This window comes from Malus domestica, chromosome 17 (genome assembly GCF_042453785.1).
Source record: "Malus domestica chromosome 17, GDT2T_hap1".
NCBI classification, from domain to species: Eukaryota; Viridiplantae; Streptophyta; class Magnoliopsida; order Rosales; family Rosaceae; genus Malus; species Malus domestica.
In genome coordinates this window covers 27,632,090-27,651,397 of record NC_091677.1, presented here as the reverse complement: position 1 = coordinate 27,651,397, position 19,308 = coordinate 27,632,090, and the positions used below count along the sequence as shown (strand labels likewise).

The window sequence follows — 19,308 nt, the reverse complement described above, 5'->3', positions numbered from 1 at the left end:
ATTGGTATTCTTCGTGTTATCCTTGTCCATTCCACAAGTGCTCATACTAGGTAGAATATACTTTAAATGAATGTGTCCTACAAGGTTTACGTGTTTTTATCACAAATGGTATCAAAAATTGATACGCACCATCAAGATAATCCTTGAAATTGAAAAACAATCAATATAATCTCTGAAAATAGGTGTAGCATATTAATATGGCCATTCCATCACAATTATGTCAAAATTTTTGTTATGTGCTCCTATGGGTTTAATAATTACTTTAAAAAGTTGTCAAATTACCGTTTTGCATAATGAGATTATCTCAAGGCAGAGGTCGCCCGCTTTTCGCATCACCAAGATCACCGGGGGAGTGCCCAACAAGCTTTCCATGATTAAGGTTGTGAGGATTTCGATCGTCCAAATGTTAATGGTGATGTCACATAAGTCATCACCAATCCAAGCTGTTATCAAAGGTGGTTTAAATCCTGGTCCAATTCAGTGAAGGGTGTAAAGATGGGTGTCTTGATAATTTTTGTTTCCAAATAAGAGACAGAAAAGGATATCACAAATAGAGGTAGATGGGTGTAGGTTGAGATTAGAGGTGATTGGGGGACTGGGTTTCTGGATTGACAACTTTTTAATTTAATTATTAAATTTGTTTCTATTTTTTTATTTGATTAGACTTGTGGGACCCATTTACGTGTCACATCACATATAACAGAATTTTTGACAGAATGACCACATTGATTTGAGGCATCTATTTCTAGGACTGCATTGATTGATTTTTAATTTTAAGGACAATCTTGATAGTTTGGGTCAATTTCAGGGATCATTTGTGATTACAAAAAAAAAGGACTTACGGGGTCCATTTATATTTTACATAAGTACATAACATAATTTTTTTTATAGAATTGTGATGGAAATACCACATTGATTTGCAACACATATTTCTAGGGATTATATTGATTGATTTTCAATTTCAATGATCATTTGTCATAAAAACCTTTTTATTTACTCAATTTAGCTCACATTTGGAATTCAGGTTTCTATAGACCCTGAGACTGGAGCACGACATATTCCTAGGGAAGCCCACACTGGTTGAAATGCTCTTAAAGCATCTTCAATGCAAAGTCTCAAATTCTAGACTTATATTCTTATATTTGGGTCCAAAAAAGGTGGTGGATTTATGTATTTTGATTTTCTTCTCCAATGCAAATACAGAATCTAAGACTCATTTAAGTTTTAAGATTTGAGTCCTTGCATTGGAGGAGAAACATTGGACTCAAAAACTCATATTTGAGTTTAAACAATTTTGGTTATGCGTACTGGAGTTAATTGGACTCAAAAGTCAAATCTCATCTTTCTTGGTTGAGTAACATTTTTCCTAGATAATATGGGCTCCACCTTGGGCTTAAGTCTCATATTGAAACTCAAATTTGGTTCTCAACTAGACTTATATGCAAGTTTTAAGTTTTCGGTGCGTTGGAGAACTTTAGACTCATATTTAGAATATCTTAATAAATAAATAAAAACATATAAAATGTATTTTAAGTCAATTCATGTTAGGATCCAACTATTAATTAAATTTTGGATAGTGCTATTCACACACCTATTTATATCTCCCATACACCCTTGTTAATTTTTTACTATTGATCATTTTCAATTTATTCAATCCGACAACTAAAAATTGAAAAGTGTGTGTGAATCTATCCTATATTTTTATACAATTCATGATGTCCACAATAACCTTTTTTTATTAATATTCATAGAAAACCCAAGAAGCCGAAGGGCTTAACATGTAGGCCCAAAACGAGGTCCAACAATGTACGAAGTAACCTCTTTTCTGGTCTCTTCTGTTGATGTTCTCTCTTCCATAACGATGAAAAATTTGAGCCCACAATGTTTAGGTTTCAATTTTATGTTGGTGTTGAGCAAGATGAAGATGATTAAGAGCTCGTTTGGATGTGCTTTTAAAATAACTAAAACTACTTTTGGTGAAAATGCTTTTAGAACCAATCCTTAATAAAAATGCAAATAAATCCTATCAAAGTACTTAAAGTGCTTCCTGGAAGTAGCACATAACTGGTGATTCTTGTAGAAAGCACTTCAAGTGCTATTAAAACCCAATTTTTTTCTTTATCAAAAAGTGCCTTTAGTTATTTTAAAAGCACATTGAAATGAGCCCTAAATCGTTCGAACTCTATGCACTCTTGATTTCCCTCACATGAAAATGTGGGAAAAGTAATCACAACGTCAGTAATCCGGAAGCATAAATGGTATACGAGTAATTTGATTTCAGAAGATTAGACTTGTTGTAAACTCAATGTCTTTCATTTCACAAGAAAGGGTGTTTGCCCCCAACAGTTATAGACTCAAACCTTATGCATTTTAGGTTTTAGATTGAAGTCTCTCTCCATGTAAATGACATAGTAATAAAAGAGATGTAATAATACCAATAAATACTCAAACATTATTTTTCTTTAATTTACACCACCAATTTAATTATTGAAATTTGCTTATGGGTTTCCACAACAAAACAAATTGCTTATGGGAGAATTTTAGATTTTTTTTATAATTTTTATAATGTGAGTACATTTGTATAATAAAATTTTGGGTACATTTACATTTATATAAAATAAATGTGGGCACATTGCACATACAAAAATTGGTACATTTTATACAAAAAAAAATGGGCACGTTTTATATAAATTAAATGGGTACATTTTATTTAAAAATAAAAAATAAAAGTACATTTTATATATAAAAAAAACAATGGGTATATCTTAGATTAAAAAAAAATTACATTAAAAATGGATACATTTTACATAAAAGGAATGGTACCAAAAAAAAAGGGTACATTTTGCATGTAACAAAGTGATACATTTTTAAATAAAAATGGGTAGATTATAAATAAATTATGGGTACAAATAAAAGTTTAAAAATCATGATTACAAATAAAAGTTTAAAAAATATGAGCACAAAAGAAAATTAATATATGGATACAAATTGAAACTGAAAAGAAAATTGGTATAATTAAAAAAAAAAAGGTTGCAAATTAAAAATGGGTACAAATTAAAAATATAAATATATGATACAAAGTTTAGCCATAAATATAAATATACCAAATGTAAATTTTCTAACGCTAAATGAATATATTTAGAAATAAAATTTAATTGAAAAGAAATAAATTTAATTATCTTGACATGTAAATGTTTTATTATTGAAATAATTAATGATGTTAATAAATCCTAAGGACCTTGATTAAAAATTGAAATGAATAAGGTTTTAATCAATGGAGTAGAAAAAATAGGGATGAGAACCTAATTTCTCCATATATTAACCTATGACTTCGCGGATGGAAAGGGATTCGAACCCCTGGTATTCCTATCAATACTTCGTCGGTTTTCAAGACTAACTCTTTCAACTTCTCGGACATCCATCCTTTTCGCGCTTTGCTCACCCTATCTCTCCGCGCGCTGGCAGGTAGGGGCTTATCTATGTGATTCGCTACACTTGCTTGTGCATATCGACGGACTCTATTGCCTGCCGGTTAGCGAAGCTTTTCCGGTAGTACAAATCGTTACGCTTCACTTGTTTCTATGTGATAATATGCACCTTGGCTGCTGTGCTCCTTACGGGTAATATAAAGAGAGTGAAGAAAGAATGATCCTCCAAACAAAAAAAGTGATTCAGTCTGACTCAAGCAAATGAATGAAAGGCATGGCAAGAGAGCGAGTTCGACTCGCGAACGATATGAATAGTGCACATTAATAGTCATATTTCTACGGTACATGAAATCTAAAATCGAGTCTCTTGATATGAATAGCGCACCCATTAATTTTATTTTATGTTATCCATCCTTGATCACTATTTTCTTTCCAGATATCCTGTCTTCCCTTACCATAATAACCATCGCTACTTTCTTGTTGTGAGGATATATCACATCCGTCCATGCTTTGATGGATTTTCTTTTTTGAAGATAAATCTATTTCTTAATTCAGATTTCCTTTCTTCAACCCCCACAATCTGTCAATACTTGGTATTGTGAAGATATAGCCACTTTCTTCAAAAACCAATTGGCATTAAGAGAGTATCTCAATTTTTACAAGCACATGTAAGTTTCCAAAAAGTTTGGATGTGGGACAACATTCCGCATTCTCAAACACCCCTCTGTGTGAAGACACTCTAGTAAAAAACATGAATAACCTTTGATGTGGGACAACACTCCATATCTTCAGAAGCCCTCTCACGTTTGGCAACACTCAAACCAAACACGTGAATCATGAAGAAAACTGAAATTCCACTCTAAAATCAATTAGCAATAAGAAAAGTAGTCTAATTCCTTATAATTGCATTCAAGTCCCTTAATTCTTCAGTGTGAAATCAAAATTAAACCATTTTGGTTATGAAACTTTCATGAGTATTATAATATTTGAGTGCAGTACACCAGGAACCACCTTCACAAAATATTCTTGTGAAGGAAAATCAGATCAAATACAAATCCTTTAGTGTTAGGTACATAATGTGGATGCAAATTTCTTCCTCCTTGATCTTGAACAATTTTGCACCTACAAAACAATTAACACCTTAGGTTAAGGCCAAGAGTCTCACGCGCCCACGATGAATGGGGGGCTTTGGCCGAAGAACCTCCGATGCCAAAGTTAGAATTTAGAGAGAAAGAGTGTTTAGAGAATTTTGGAATTTTTGCCAAAGTGTTGGAATTAGTGTTTGGTGAAAATGGGAACCAATATATAGGAGAGGATGGGTGTGGCCGGCCTTTAGGCCAAGGATGATTTATTTTGGGGGGGTTATGGAGATAATGGGCTAGTTATTTTGGGGAGTTATGGAAATAATTGGCTAGTTAATTAGCAAATAATAATAACATAATTAACTAGCTATTGAATGTCATAAAAAGGGAAAGAAAATGGTAGCAAAATAGAAGGCATGGCCGGCCCTAGAGGGTAACCGGCCTTTGGTATATTTTTTGGTTATAATTTGGTGATTTAATTGATAATTAAGGGATTGATTAGGTAATTAATCCCTTAATTAATCAATTTTAGAAAATATGAAAGGAATATATTATTTAGCTGATTTATTAGCTAAATAATGGAATATAAAACATATAGAATAATTTAGATTTTGGGAATTACTTTATAGAAAGGATTTGATTAAATAGGTTTTAAATTATTACCTATTTTGGGCACTTTTGACTTGGTTGAAAGATGATTGCTCACTGCTCGCGCGTAGGAATCCCGGTATGCCTCAAGGGTATTTTTGTCCTCTTTTGTCCAAAAATCCACGTGTCGCCTAGTGAATATTTTTGGCTCAACACACAATAATCATGAAAGTGTAATAAATTATCAACTATCCTAATTAATTTTCAATTTAAAACATCCAAAATAAAATTAGAATAATATGTACCCATTAATTTTTTTTCAAAAATATTTTCAATTTTTTAATCTTAAATGTACTCGTTCTTAAATATACCAATTTGTTATATGTAAAATGTACCATTTTTGTGATATAAAATGCACTTTTTTTAATGTAAAATCCATTCAAATTTTTTCTAATCCATTTTAAACTTATATGGGTACATTCTGTTTCGTTGATTTGAGAATATATCTATATCTATTTTTTTGGTACAATAATTTTTTTTGTCAATTTTGATGAATGTACCCACAATATATTAGAGAGTATAATTTATTATTAATATTTTTAATCTCATGAATTATGGGTTTTTATTTAAAATCTCATTAATATAATCAACTACAATTTCAATTTTTAATTTAAAATATAATAACTACATAGAAATGCATTATTACATTAATATTAGGGAATTTGATAAAATACTAAAAACCAACAAGTTCTAGTCAAATAACATTAATAGCTAGGGAGGCATCCAAATTCTCTCTGAAACAATTGATATAAAGTGCATAAATTTTGAAAGTGTTAATAACAGCTTTCTTTTTTAATATATACCTATAATACCAAAATAGGATATGAGGATATCCCAGCAGAGTAATCAACGGTAGGAATGAGCTTTAGGAAGTCGGGAGTGGGCGTAAAATCGCCAAAATCATCCAGGACGGAGCTGCTCTCTGCCACAACAAAGAGCACTCCCTCCGCATTGCAATCAACCTCGATACGACCGTTCTCGCCGTTGAGCTTGAAGCGGCCTGCCAATGGGTAGCAGGGCACGAGGGTCTTCCCGAGTGCTTTCTTGAGCAAACCCAGGTCAAAGAAGTTGTCTGCATCACTGGGTCTGTAGAAGTAGACACTGGACGTGTGAAAAGACGGCAATTTCAGGTCCGAGTTCGAGAGCCATAGTGTGCCCCGAGGCGTCGACTCCTCGGCTGGCTTCACCATTATCGACTCCGTCACCCTCACCGTCACCTTCTTGGCCATTTTTTTCAGTTTTTGTTTATCACAGAGATGCCTAGCTACTTTTCTCTTTTACTGCAACCAGAAGAAATACTGAGGGACCCAATTAAAGTAAGGTCTGTCAACGCATGAGCATATCTATTAGGTACAACTAAATAGTAAGAATAACATTTTTGTGTATATATATTTCTGTTGTAGGCTTAATTCATTAAATTGTATTTAGGACTAAAAAGGGAGAGGGCCAGCGGCAAAAAAGAAAAGAAAAAGAGATGTAATTTTGAGATGTGTGTTGTATCATCCTATTGTGCTTTTATTTATAGTAATAGGATTTATTTAGTTCTAGTGGCCAAGTTTTTTTTTTTTCTGGTTAAGTTGTGTAATTCCCTCTTTTGCTCATGTACCCGAAAGATGAAGACGCGAATCCCTCTTTTACTCGGAATTATTTCTCTTTTCCCCTTGTTATTGCTTTCTGATTTCCCTTCTTTTTCAGTTATTGTTGCCGATGTTGGTTTTTTTATTTTTCCAACCGTGGTTTTTTTTTTCTTTTTTTTTTTTCTAAACATTTCTCACTCACTCATGTTTTAAAACCGAATTATTTCTCCGAAGATGGAATAAAATGCCTATAAGGGTGAGTTGATTTAAGCTAAGCCATACAATAAAATAATTTTGCTCTATCTCGTCGCTCAAGGCATTCAAACCTATTTAAAAAACTCAATATCTTTTATTTCAAGAGAAAATGGAGGCAACTTAGACAAGAAGCTCGCCACAAGAGTACATTACCAACGAATACACAAACACGTCATTTTATTTTCAGGCCGATGAACGAATTCTTCACGCATTTGATTTCCTCATATGTCATACAACAACTTGGCAAATGATTTCATATGGTCAGACTGCAGGGAGATGGCCACTGATAAACTCCCATCATTTATTGGACTTGGTAACACAAAAGCCAACCCCTCGTATCCAATTCCACCGGGACCCATGAAAATAGGTCGACCCCAACCAAAATCTGCATCGTAGATCGGCAGCCTTGCCCAACTAGTTATCCCAAGTTTCGGGCACCGAAAAGTATGAGCTCCGCGAACAAGGGCCGACAGATCAGGTTGAACCTCAAGATAATCAAGAGCTGATCTAAGGTAATCGTTGTTCATGCGCACCACAACATCATGTATTCGGCTTGCAGCATACCATGTTGGTTTCGATTTGAGATCCCCCGCTGTTGCAAATGGTGCGCCTGCGAAAACCACATTGCCAAAGAAACCGGGTGGGAGTGGGGGTTGCAGTCTGGACCGTCCATCAACCGCAACATGCAGTTTGGTCACTCGGTCATCGGGAAGATTACGTGCCTTGGATGCACATCTCCAAACATGGCCTGCCAACATCTCATATGTGCTGTAGTTGATTGAGTTCCCTTCTTCCTTAGACTTGGCTTTCAAGACGCTTAGTTGCTCCCGCGTCAATCTGAAAATGGAGACTGTTGTGCTCTCAGCATCACCATCTTTTGTGGTCGGCGGAGGAGTTTTTAAGGGCGGATCAGGTTGGTATTCAACGTGGTCGAATGTTGTCTGAGGTGGGTCTCGGGCACGAAGTAATGTCCGGTCGATGAAAGGTGGGATTGTAAGGTCAAGTCCGCGAGCGATATCAGACCATGTATTTACAAAGTGGAGACCTGAGCACCCATCTGCCACCCGATGTTCCAGGCCGACGCCAAGTGACACTCCACCGCATTTGAAGTATGTGACCTGCAAATACAGTGTAAATGGAGATAAATATATTATAAGAGTAACCCATGTTCAAAAGAAGTTAGGCAAAAGTTGGTTTTACATGTAAAATTTAGTGATGAATTTGTTTCAAACTAATCTCGCACAATTATATACGCATTAATGGTATGAAGTTATCAGTCGATTTACTTTTACTTTAAGAAATTTAATTGAAGATCTTCAGACTCTTGCAAAAATTACATTTGAGCGTGAAAGTCTAAAACTATCTAGCTCATCATTGTATAGAACATTATTATTTTGAGCGCATTTGGGGCTTTAATAACTTATAAATTTATGCATGTTGAGTTTGTAATTATTGAATAAGTTTTTTTGGCATCATGTTTTCCTTTACTAGACCTTTCTTAATTGGATTTCACCGACAGGTTTTTTCTAAAGTCAGCTTTCTCCGCGTGTCATTAACACTTGTTATTATGATTTTTTATTTTTTTTATCAAAATCAATGTTCTTACTCTGAGTTAAATTAAAGAAAAATATATTTTTATTGACAAATAAAAGGAGCATATAGAAAAGAAAAGTGATACTGTACTTCGAATAAAAAAACAAGAGTGTCCTTCTACAATAGCATGTGACATGGCCCATCTTCAAGGAGCCCACAACTTTTAGTTATATATATTTCCAAAAAAATTATTTCTAATATATGCATAACTGATTAAGTACAAATTAAAAAATACACAAGATATTTTTCGCTTTGTATAATACCGTATTTTTTATGTGCTTACATTTTTCTTGGGTAAAATTGTTATTTCTTTGACATATATCTTCCTTTAAATTCTTCTATATTTATTGTTAGATGATATTATATTACAAAGATAATTTTCATACAAAAATTGTACTCATAAATATATCATAGAGAAATATACCTTAAATGTAAACAATAATATTGTGCATATATGAACCCCATTTGAGAAATGCTAAGAATGCTACTTTAAAGTAAAATTCTCTATCACCTTATAATTTAACATCCATTTTTGTACTAACATTGAAACATTATACTAAACACATGATCTGATAAAAAGTAAAAAGTCAAAGTCTCTATAGCGTTTCTCGTGTGGTTTTAATCTTAAAAAGAGCTCTTGGTATCTAATGACGTGCTCTCTCGGCCACCTGTACTTTTACATTGAAAAAGATAATTGAAAACTGAAAAGAATGCAGATCCAATGTGCTGACTGATGACTGAGATGGACATGAAGAACGGAGATACGGAGCTGGCCAATTTTAATACAAATAAAACTCTCTTTGATATGTGCACCGCCAGGAATTTGCATGATACGATTAATTTATTCTACACACATGCTGCCTCAATTGATGACCAACCATATTCTCATCAACGACAGGTGGACAAGTAGGTAGGCAATTTTCCTACCTACGTTCTATATTCGCGACCAAGACTTTTACTGTTATTTGTTTTTTTTGTTTTTGTCTTTTGGTTTTTTTTTTTGACTTTTGGTTAACGAGTTCATCAAATTAAACTACTTAAAAACATGTTAATGCAAGGCCAAGATTTTTTCTATTCTTTTTTTACTCTGGTTAACGACTGGTCCGTCTAATTAGACTACTTTACACATTGTGTACATCACATGCTCTGGTGCACGGTTGAACGTTTAGAGTGATTCTCAAATTGGATTAAGAGGTTTTAAACTTTTCGCACTAGACTCTGAAGTTCTAGAAAATTGTTTTAATTCATACATTTTGTCCAACAGATTATTCACATCTTCATTAAATTAATGGTATGATAAGTGCGTAATTCGTAATTCGATTGATGTGTTGTTATGTGGATGCACACTAACGGGTCGAACGAGTCCCACACACACGAAATTGTATTGCCGATATTCTTTGCACTTTAGCCAATCCAGAGAGTAATGGGCATGGCGTTTTATCAAAAGGCCTCAGCAATAATGTGTGTGGACACTTGCTTATAAAGCACTACATGGCTCCCCTCACCCACTGATGTTGGACTCCAATTTTGGCTCAAATCAAAGCCACCAAATCCAACACATGTAAGCTACTTTTACCAAATTGACTAAAAAAACTCATCAATCTAATGCAGAGTTAAACGTTCAAATGGACAAAAAGTGTTAGTGTCTAAACAATCCTTATCAATTTATTAGTTTGATTTACCAGCTTAAGAACTAACTAAATTCCTTAGCCAAAGGCCCTACTACCCTAATAGTAATTTATGGCTTAATTGTAGCAATGGTTATAAACTTTACCCCATAGTTTAATTAGTTCATAACTCTTATATTAGTTTCTTTAGTACTTGAATACTTAACAATGTGTTACTTGGTTTTTTCACCAACGTCTTATTTTCCCCCGTTAAATATAGAGGTATATTAGAAATTTCAACTTAAAACTTCAAAAAAAAAGAAAGAAAAAAAACATAAAAAATAAATGAAAATTATTAATAAAATCTATAACTTAAAACAAAATGAAATCTGAAGTATAAAAATACAAAATAAAAATGATTGAACTTTAGAAACTTGTAAATATTAGCTAGGCAATGCTATTTGAAAGTTGGTATGAGATCGAACTGTGACCGGACTAAGGGCTGATTTGGTATTGCTGTGCTTTGAAAAAAAGCTGCTGTGAGAATAAGCGGCTGTGCTGTGAGAATAAGCGGCTGTGAAATAAAGCCAGTAGAGTGTTTGGTAAACTTTTTTGTGAAAGTGCTTTTGGAAAAAAAATCAGGATGATAGTGTGTCTTTTCATTAAAGGAGCACTGTAGCTCCGTGTGCTTTGAAAAAACTGGCTTTTTTTCAAAGCAGCAAATAGCAGCTTCAGCTTTTCCTTTGATTTTCAGCTTATTCTCACAGCAGCTTCCAAAATAAGCCCTTTTTTTTCAGTTTACCAAACACAAAAATGACCCTCAGCTTTTTTTCACAGTGACTTTTTTTAAAATCACCTCAATCCCAAACGGGGCCTAAAACAAATATCAAATCACATATTAAATTACGGGAAAAAAGACCTTATATATTCATTTTCTTACAAAATAAGAAATATGATTTTGTTAGGTTTTCTTTTTCTCTCATTTTTTAATTTATTTTGATTGATGTGTAATGAAATTCTTAATATACCTTAATTTTAACAAAAAAACCTAGACGACGTTAGTGAAAGTGACCAAGGTACAACGTATTGTTAATTCTGAAAACTAAATAAATATATATATATATATATATATATATATATATGAGAGTCTATTAACTAAAATAAAACTATAAGTACAGTTCAAGAATTATTGCTGCAATTAACTCTTAAGTTATGGAATTGTTCACCACATCAAGTGATGATCATCACTCTATTTTTTTGTTGTTGGATGGAAATTTTGAGATCTGTAAATAGACACAAATCTCAAAACTTAAAGTAATCCAAGTATAATAAATACAGGTTAGTATTATCACCACCTGACGCGGAAGCAAAGATGCACTAGATCAATATATACATACCTGCACCACCAAGAGGGGATATGTGGAAATCCCAGCAGAATAATCAATGACGGGGATGAGCTTCCGGAACTCAGGAGTCGGCGCAAAATCGCCAAAATCATCGAGGACGGAGGTGGTCTCCGCTACAACAAACAGCACCCCCTCCCCATTGCAGTTGATTTCGGAACGGCCGGTTTCGTTCTGCTGGAGGCGCCCCGCCAATGGGTAGAAGGGCACGAGGGCCTTGGCGAGGGCGCGCTTGAGCACCGCCGGGTCGAAGAAGGAGTTGCCCTGATGGCTGCCGGTTTGGCTTCGCCGGTAGAAATATACACTGGGGGTGTGCTTGCCCAGAATTACCAAGTCCAAGTTGGACATCCACAGAACCTGCTTCGGCGTCTCCTCCGTCGGCTTGACGATTGTTGACTCCCTCACGCTAACGTCGACCGCCATGTTTTAGTAAATTGGTGAAGGCCAGAGGTTATTATGTTGTTAGCTTTCATGCAATGAGCGCGTATAATATAGTTGATGACATTCCGTCTGTGCGGTCTTATTTGAACGTGTTCTCAGGGTCTAGGGTTTTCCTTCCGGGACCCACTGCGTTTGGTTCCGCCCGCGGTAACGCTTGTGAGAGGGTGACGTGGATGGAAAGTACCCATAACTTGCGCCCCACATGCACTGTTGTTAATTTCGGTGGCTCGTACTTATTGTACCGGCGGATCGCGAGACTCGGCCCAGATCCAAAATCGTGGTCCCTCCCAGATAGCGATATTAATGACTTCATTTAATTACTTACACAACAATCTGTTGAACATTTATTTTTGTGGGTAAATTTTGGTTTAGTTGAGTGACTAGAAAATCTTAGAAATTATTTTTTTTCGCAAATTTAGTTAAGATGTTAGAATGATGTTTAAAGGATAATACTAGAGAAATTAAATTTATAGATAAAATTTGTAAATTAAATAATATGTAATTTAGTTAAGATGTTAGAATGATGTTTAAAGGATAATACTAAAGAAATTAAATTTATAGATAAAATTTGTAAATTAAATAATATGTAATTTAGTTAAGATGTTAGAATGATGTTTAAAGGATAATACTAGAGAAATTAAATTTATAGATAAACTTTGTAAACTAAATAATATGTTACCAATCTAAATGAACATATTTATTAATGCTTAAATAATAATTTAATCGTCAACTTCAATATCATTATTTACAAATTTAATTTTTCTAGCATTACTTATGTTTAGAAAGTGTACCATCTTTCGGACTCACAACCTTGACGATTCAAGCTTGTACACGTAACCGGACTCACAACCTTGACGATTCAAGCTTGCACACGTAACCACAAGGATAGGAAAACGCCGGTGGTTAGAAGCATAGAACAATCTTTAGAAAGGAAAAAGAAGGTTGAATTTAATTCACTGGTGGTAGAAAATAATAGTATACTTAAAATGAAAAACATGCTTGAATGGAAAAGTATGCATGCATGAAATGGACAACGCGAGTTTAAAAAAACAAAAGATTCGCTGTCTTTTAAAAAAAATATTTGCTTGGAAGAGGAGTGTTTTTTATTTTTATTTTTGGGCTAAGCGTCCTCTCTTAAAAAAAGATTCGTTATCTTTTAATCAACTATTAACTAATGAAAAAGATTTGAAAATTTTAAGTTTTAACGATAAAAACAAAATAAAGAGTAAAGTGAATAGTATAAAGATTGATTTTTTAGTGTAAAAATGTGATTTTTCGTTAAAGTGAACACTACCAGAAGCTTTTCGTTAAAGTTCCCTTTTATTAATGGTAATGTAGTGAGATTAAATTTTTATAGTAAATGTACAAATTCAAATGATATTTCACCGATAAGAAATAAGCATATTAATCAACATGTAAGTAATAATCTCGTTTGGATGTACTTTTAAAATGATTGAAAACGCTTTTGATGAAAATATTTTTTGAAACAATCCTTAGTAAAAATGCTAGTAAATGGTGGAAAAACACTTAAAGTGTTTCCTGAAAAAAACACATAACTGATGCTTCTTGTAGAAAACACTTAAGTGATTTTGGATCCAAAATTATTTTCTCTAAAAACGCTTTCAATCATTTTAAAAAACACATTCAAACGAGTCCTTAATTATCAACATCCATATCATTTAATTTATAAAATTTGAATTATAAATTTGATCTCATTAACATTATCCTTTTATTAATCAAGAATAAAATGTCGTTTAACTCCTTAAATTAGTAGAAATTAGTCAATCTAGTCCTTTAAGAGTAAATTTTTATTTTCCACCTCTTCACGAAGAAGCATTGAAGAAAATGTGTATTTAATTTCAGAACGAAACGATAACGATTTTATTATAATTTTAAAAATAAATACAGAATTAAAAAGGACATTCAACATAACATTAAGATAACTTTAACAAAACATAAAAAGTCATCTCCGCCAATCCAGTCGATAGACTAAAATTCCAATTATTTTCAGATGGGTTAATGACAGATGTATCTTTATTATGAGTTGTGTCTATATTCTCAGAATGACGGATCATTCTTTCTTTTCAATAACCATGTTCTTTATTTTGAATTGTCAACTAGCTAGTATTGCATAACGAAATAGTTGATGGTAGAAAACTTGCACACGGCTCGTAACGTTTGATCACGTAATAGTATTATATTATGTCTTTTCTGTGAAAAGCAATTATTACATGTGAACAGGCACATGTAAAGTTGGTCTGGACTCTGGACTGATATTTGGTTAAGGGGTCATTTGGACCACTCATTTCATGAACCAGAAGAAGGTGATTCCAAGAAATGAGCTGCTGAATATGGTAAACTGATTGATATTTTTTTCCTTTTTTGTATGTATAATGACGTAATTATTGGAGATAGCCTAATCTTGTTTGATCCTTTCTTGTATAAAGCCGTACAGGACCAACTGACACACCCATCTGCTATGAGCCTATGACAGATGGAGAGTGTTTTTACTTACCATAATAATTATAATGTATTTTCATTCTCTATCTAATTATCTAACACTTGTTATTTCATTTATTTTTAGTTAAGGTTCACAGTATGTGTTTTTTTTTAATTTAAAAAAAAAATTAACCAAAGTTAAGTAAGATATGAGTTGGGGTGCATGATATACATACACTATAACTTATGGTCATGGGATCAGGATCCTCTCCTGAGTAGATGGAGAGGATCCTCCTGACCAGGCTCATAGGGCCGTTTATTTTTTATCCAACGGTTATAATTATTATAACTTTTAGAGGGACCCCTTGTTTGTAACCGTTGAATAAAAAATGAACGGCCCTATGAGTCTGATCAGGAGGATCCTCTCCATCTGCTCAGGAGAGGAGAGGATCCTGGTCCTATGGTCATGAACAAAATTGGCATGGAACAAATATAAGCCTAAACTTCAAATTGACAAATTCAAGTAATAATTAATACAAATTGTTACGTTTCACCTCGGAAAAAAGGAATAAATCGGAAATGACAGCTCATAATTTAAAGTTGTCTGTACTCTCTGAAGGACATGTACTTCTTTCTTTTGAAGAGCGATGTTCTTCATTTTGAATTGACAGAGATATTTCTTTCTTTTCAAGAGTTTGATGTAGCAATGGTGCGGGATGAACGTGTCCGTCTCATGATCTTGTAATTAGTCCTTTTGATTAGCTAGTATTTGACTGCCATATAGGTTGCGTGTTCTTGACGTTTTTTTCGAATGGGAGGATCTTGCAGATTTTCCTATCACGTCATTTCATTTTATATCGTGCAATTAAAAATTATTGTAAATTTTTTATTTAAAATTGAATATAAACAGTATATGATAAAAACTAACTGCATGATATACGATGAATAGATATAATTGAAGGATTCTCAAAATCCTCGTGAACAGAATCCTCATTCTTTCTTTTCAATGAGAACCTCGTACAGATTGTGAATGGTTGCATAAGATATGGTACAAGTCAAGCTTGTTTAGCAGCCAAAGGTTGCACGCAAGTTGAAGACACTGTGTTTACGGTAAATACTTGCCGTATGCCTACAGGAAGTGCATTTGTCCTTTAACAATAATAATTTATGGTGTAATAATACAACTTCCTGAATATCAATATTATTGAAAACAGAAGGCGTAGAGTTTCATGATACATTTGCATATTCAGGAGACGGTACGCCCCTCTGGTCGCGTCGAAAAACCTGCAACTCCGTGCGGGAGTCTCAGCTGCTGCAACATTTTTTATCCTCAATTTTTCGTTCAACATACTTCAAATACAGTGTGTTATTCTAATTCAATCCCACGAGGCCTCTAGGTAATTGAGCAAAGCTTATAGAAAAGATGTTAAATCTTAAGTAGAATGACATATAATCAAATTTGAAGGTAAGAACAAGTTTGAACCGATATCTCAATTTTATGTGGATTGACATATGAGTTTTCACACAATTTTATGTGGATTGACATATGAGTTTTCACATGTCAAATTTGACATACGAGAAAAGATGATGTCAAATAATTTTTAAGTATTTTATGAGAAATTTTATTTGAACTCACATAACATCTTTCTACACATAACTTAAACTTTAAATGTGAATTGTCTTTCTTATCCTATTGCATAATTACCATCAAATACATAATAAGATCAACAATAAAACTAAAATTTATCAATAAAACTAAAAGATGCGTGGATAGCACATCTCTTTCGTAATCTACTATAAATTGAAGGCAGGCCTTATCCTGTCGTGTCCTCCCCAATCAACCTTCAATTTAATGCTTCATTACTTTGTATCTTCCTGGGAAGAAGCCATATTTCATGCATGGAAGTGCAGAAAAGTTGGATAAGTATTGTTTCTCGCTCATCTCAAGGCTTTTACTACGTGATCTTGGAAAGAAATGCATATTTTATTAAAGGGATGAGGATCATCTTCTGATTTTTTTTATGGAAATCCTAAAAATTCTTACTTCTTAACTGTTTATTGTATATCGTATGATCAGTTTTCGTTAGTTACTATTCGTGTTTAATTTTAAATAATAAAATTTAAATAATTTTTTATTGCACAATGTATAATGAATGATTAAGATATGATGATTCCCATGATCCCACAATTTGGATCCGGATAGGATCCAAATCTTATTAAAGGGGTGTTTTAATACAGGTCCAATTTTAAAGGCCTCAAATGGATTCAGTCCACTATATACCTCCTTCCTAGTATTTGAGGGTGCAATTTTGCTCACCATCCAAATAAATGGACATGATGAAATGATTTTCGAGATTTTATAAAGAGAATCCGGATAGGATTCTATTCCGGATGGACGGAGGGTTAGAATGTTTTCTCTACCATGCGGAGGGAATGGGTCCGTTGTCAGAAATTCCGTTCTATGGAATAGATATGATAATTCCTTGGGGTCTGTACCTCTTTTTGTTTTTTTGTTTTTGTTGTTGTTTGTGACATGTACTCTATTCTATAAAATATCTTGTTTGAATGTTTATTCTTCTTCATGTTGAATAGATATTTTAATAGAACACTTTGGATGCAATCTCTAATTATCAATGTCCTTTGATTAAAATCTTGGTGAATTTTAGTTTTTGATTGAAATCTCTGATATTAATGTAATAATGTATTTCTATATAAATTATTATATTTTTAAATTAAAAATAAAATTTATAGTTTTATATATTAATGAGATTTTAAATAAAACCCATATTTTATGGGATTAAAAATATGAAAAATGAATTATACTCTCCAATATATTGTGTGTGTGTGTGTGTGTACACACACATTGGTACGTTTGTCAAAACTAACAAAAAAATTATTGTACCAAAGTATGGATACATTTTTCAAACACACAAAAAATATATATATATATCCTTAATAACATTATTGAATTTCTTCTATTAAACTTAACATGGATACATTTTCAAATGAACAAAATAGAATGTACCCATATAAGTTTAAAAAATGGATTAGAGAAAAGATTGAATGAAATTTTATATAAAAAAATGGGTATGTTTTAAATTAAAAAAGGGTACAGTTTTAACAAATTGGTATATTTAAGAGCAACTCCAGCCATGGAGCCCTCCCCCTGGCAATCCACTATTTAATCCACCATATTGAACAGTAACTGCCTTAAATGAATAGTAACTACTATTAATGAACAGTAATTGACATTTACATCTCCACCCTTGAAACCCTCCCCCTGGCAATAAGCAATTAAAATAATAATTTTTTTTGTTTGTTTAAATAATAAAAAATTGCAACCGGTCCCCCCCCTCTCTCTCTCTCTCTCTCTGACACAACAACAACAACAACAACAACAAAGCCTTTTCCCACTAAGTGGGGTCGGCTATATGAATCCTAGAACGCCATTGCGCTCGGTTTTGTGTCATGTCCTCCGTTAGATCCAAGTACTCTAAGTCTTTTCTTAGAGTCTCTTCCAAAGTTTTCCTAGGTCTTCCTCTACCCCTTCGGCCCTGAACCTCTGTCCCGTAGTCACATCTTCGAACCGGAGCGTCATTCGGCCTTCTTTGCACATGTCCAAATCACCGGAGCCGATTTTCTCTCATCTTTCCTACAATTTCGGCTACTCCTACTTTACCTCGGATATCCTCATTCCCAATCTTATCCTTTCTCGTGTGCCCACACAACCCACGAAGCATCCTCATCTCCGCTACACCCATTTTGTGTACGTGTTGATGCTTCACCGTCCAACATTCAGTGCCATACAACATCGCTGGCCTTATTGCCGTCCTATAAAATTTTCCCTTGAGCTTCAGTGGCCTACGACGGTCTCATAACACGCCGGATGCATTCTTACACTTCATCCATCCAGCTCGTATTCTATGGTTGAGATCTCCATCTAATTCTCCGTTCTCTTGCAAGATAGATCCTAGGTAGCGAAAACGGTCGTTTTTTGTGATCTTCGCTAGATTGCTCCGGTCATTAGTGTGGATAAGTATATAAATGGATAGAGATAGGAAAGCAAACACAAGATGTACGTGGTTCACCTAGATTGGCTACGTCCACGGAATAGAAGAGTTCTCATTAATTGTGAAGGGTTTACACAAGTACATAGGTTCAAGCTCTCCTTTAGTGAGTACAAGTGAATGATTTAGTACAAATGACATTAGGAAATATTGTAAGAGAATGATCTCGTAATCACGAAACTTCTAAGTATCGGAGTGTGGTGTCGTCTTGACTTGCCTTATCTGTCTCATAGGTAGATGTGGCATCTTCTCTGGGAGTACTCTTCCTCCATCCAGGGGTGGTATCTTTAACTGGTGGAGATGCACAAGGTAATGTATCAATTTCACTTGAAGCTTACTTGTAGTTTCAGGCTTGGTCAAGCGCGATACAAACCATGTAGTAGGAGTCCTCCAAGTCGCCGAGCTAGGGGGTCTGCTGAAAGAGGTGACAGACAAGGTAAGCAATCAGAGCTCCGACTGATTGTTCACCTTCTCCCCATCTTGCAGCAGCATGAAGGATAAAGAGAAGAAAAATGAGAAGAGATGATATGAGATACTTTTGCTTTTGAAGAAGTAACTTTCCACAGGCTTATTCTTGAACTGAGCTGGAGGGTTTTTTGGTTTCCTCCAGAGTATAAGGCCGGCTGAAGAATTTGAGGGTCAAAACAAGTCCATCAAATCTAGAGTACTTTCCACCCTGCTGATATGGGATACTTTTGCTTTTGACAGAGTAATGGATGTATCGGCACGTGTGCTGTTACGCTTGTCTCCACATGCTTCCTTGTATCC

General features: G+C 34.0%; 2 protein-coding genes across 2 annotated transcripts; both read right to left on the bottom strand.

Moving 5' to 3' along the window:
• Positions 1–5,961: 5,961 nt before the first annotated feature.
• LOC103417382 (shikimate O-hydroxycinnamoyltransferase-like) lies at positions 5,962–6,387 on the bottom strand. The gene has a single exon (XM_029097062.2). The coding sequence runs from the start codon at positions 6,385–6,387 to the stop codon at positions 5,962–5,964; it is 426 nt and encodes a 141-aa protein (XP_028952895.2).
• Positions 6,388–7,064: 677 nt separating this feature from the next.
• LOC103417342 (shikimate O-hydroxycinnamoyltransferase-like) lies at positions 7,065–12,219 on the bottom strand. Its single transcript, XM_070816842.1, has 2 exons — positions 11,588–12,219; positions 7,065–8,108 (listed from the first exon to the last, which is right to left on the bottom strand). The coding sequence occupies exons 1-2, from the start codon at positions 12,014–12,016 to the stop codon at positions 7,212–7,214; spliced, it is 1,326 nt and encodes a 441-aa protein (XP_070672943.1). The 5' UTR covers positions 12,017–12,219; the 3' UTR covers positions 7,065–7,211.
• Between the last annotated feature and the right edge of the window lie 7,089 nt (positions 12,220–19,308).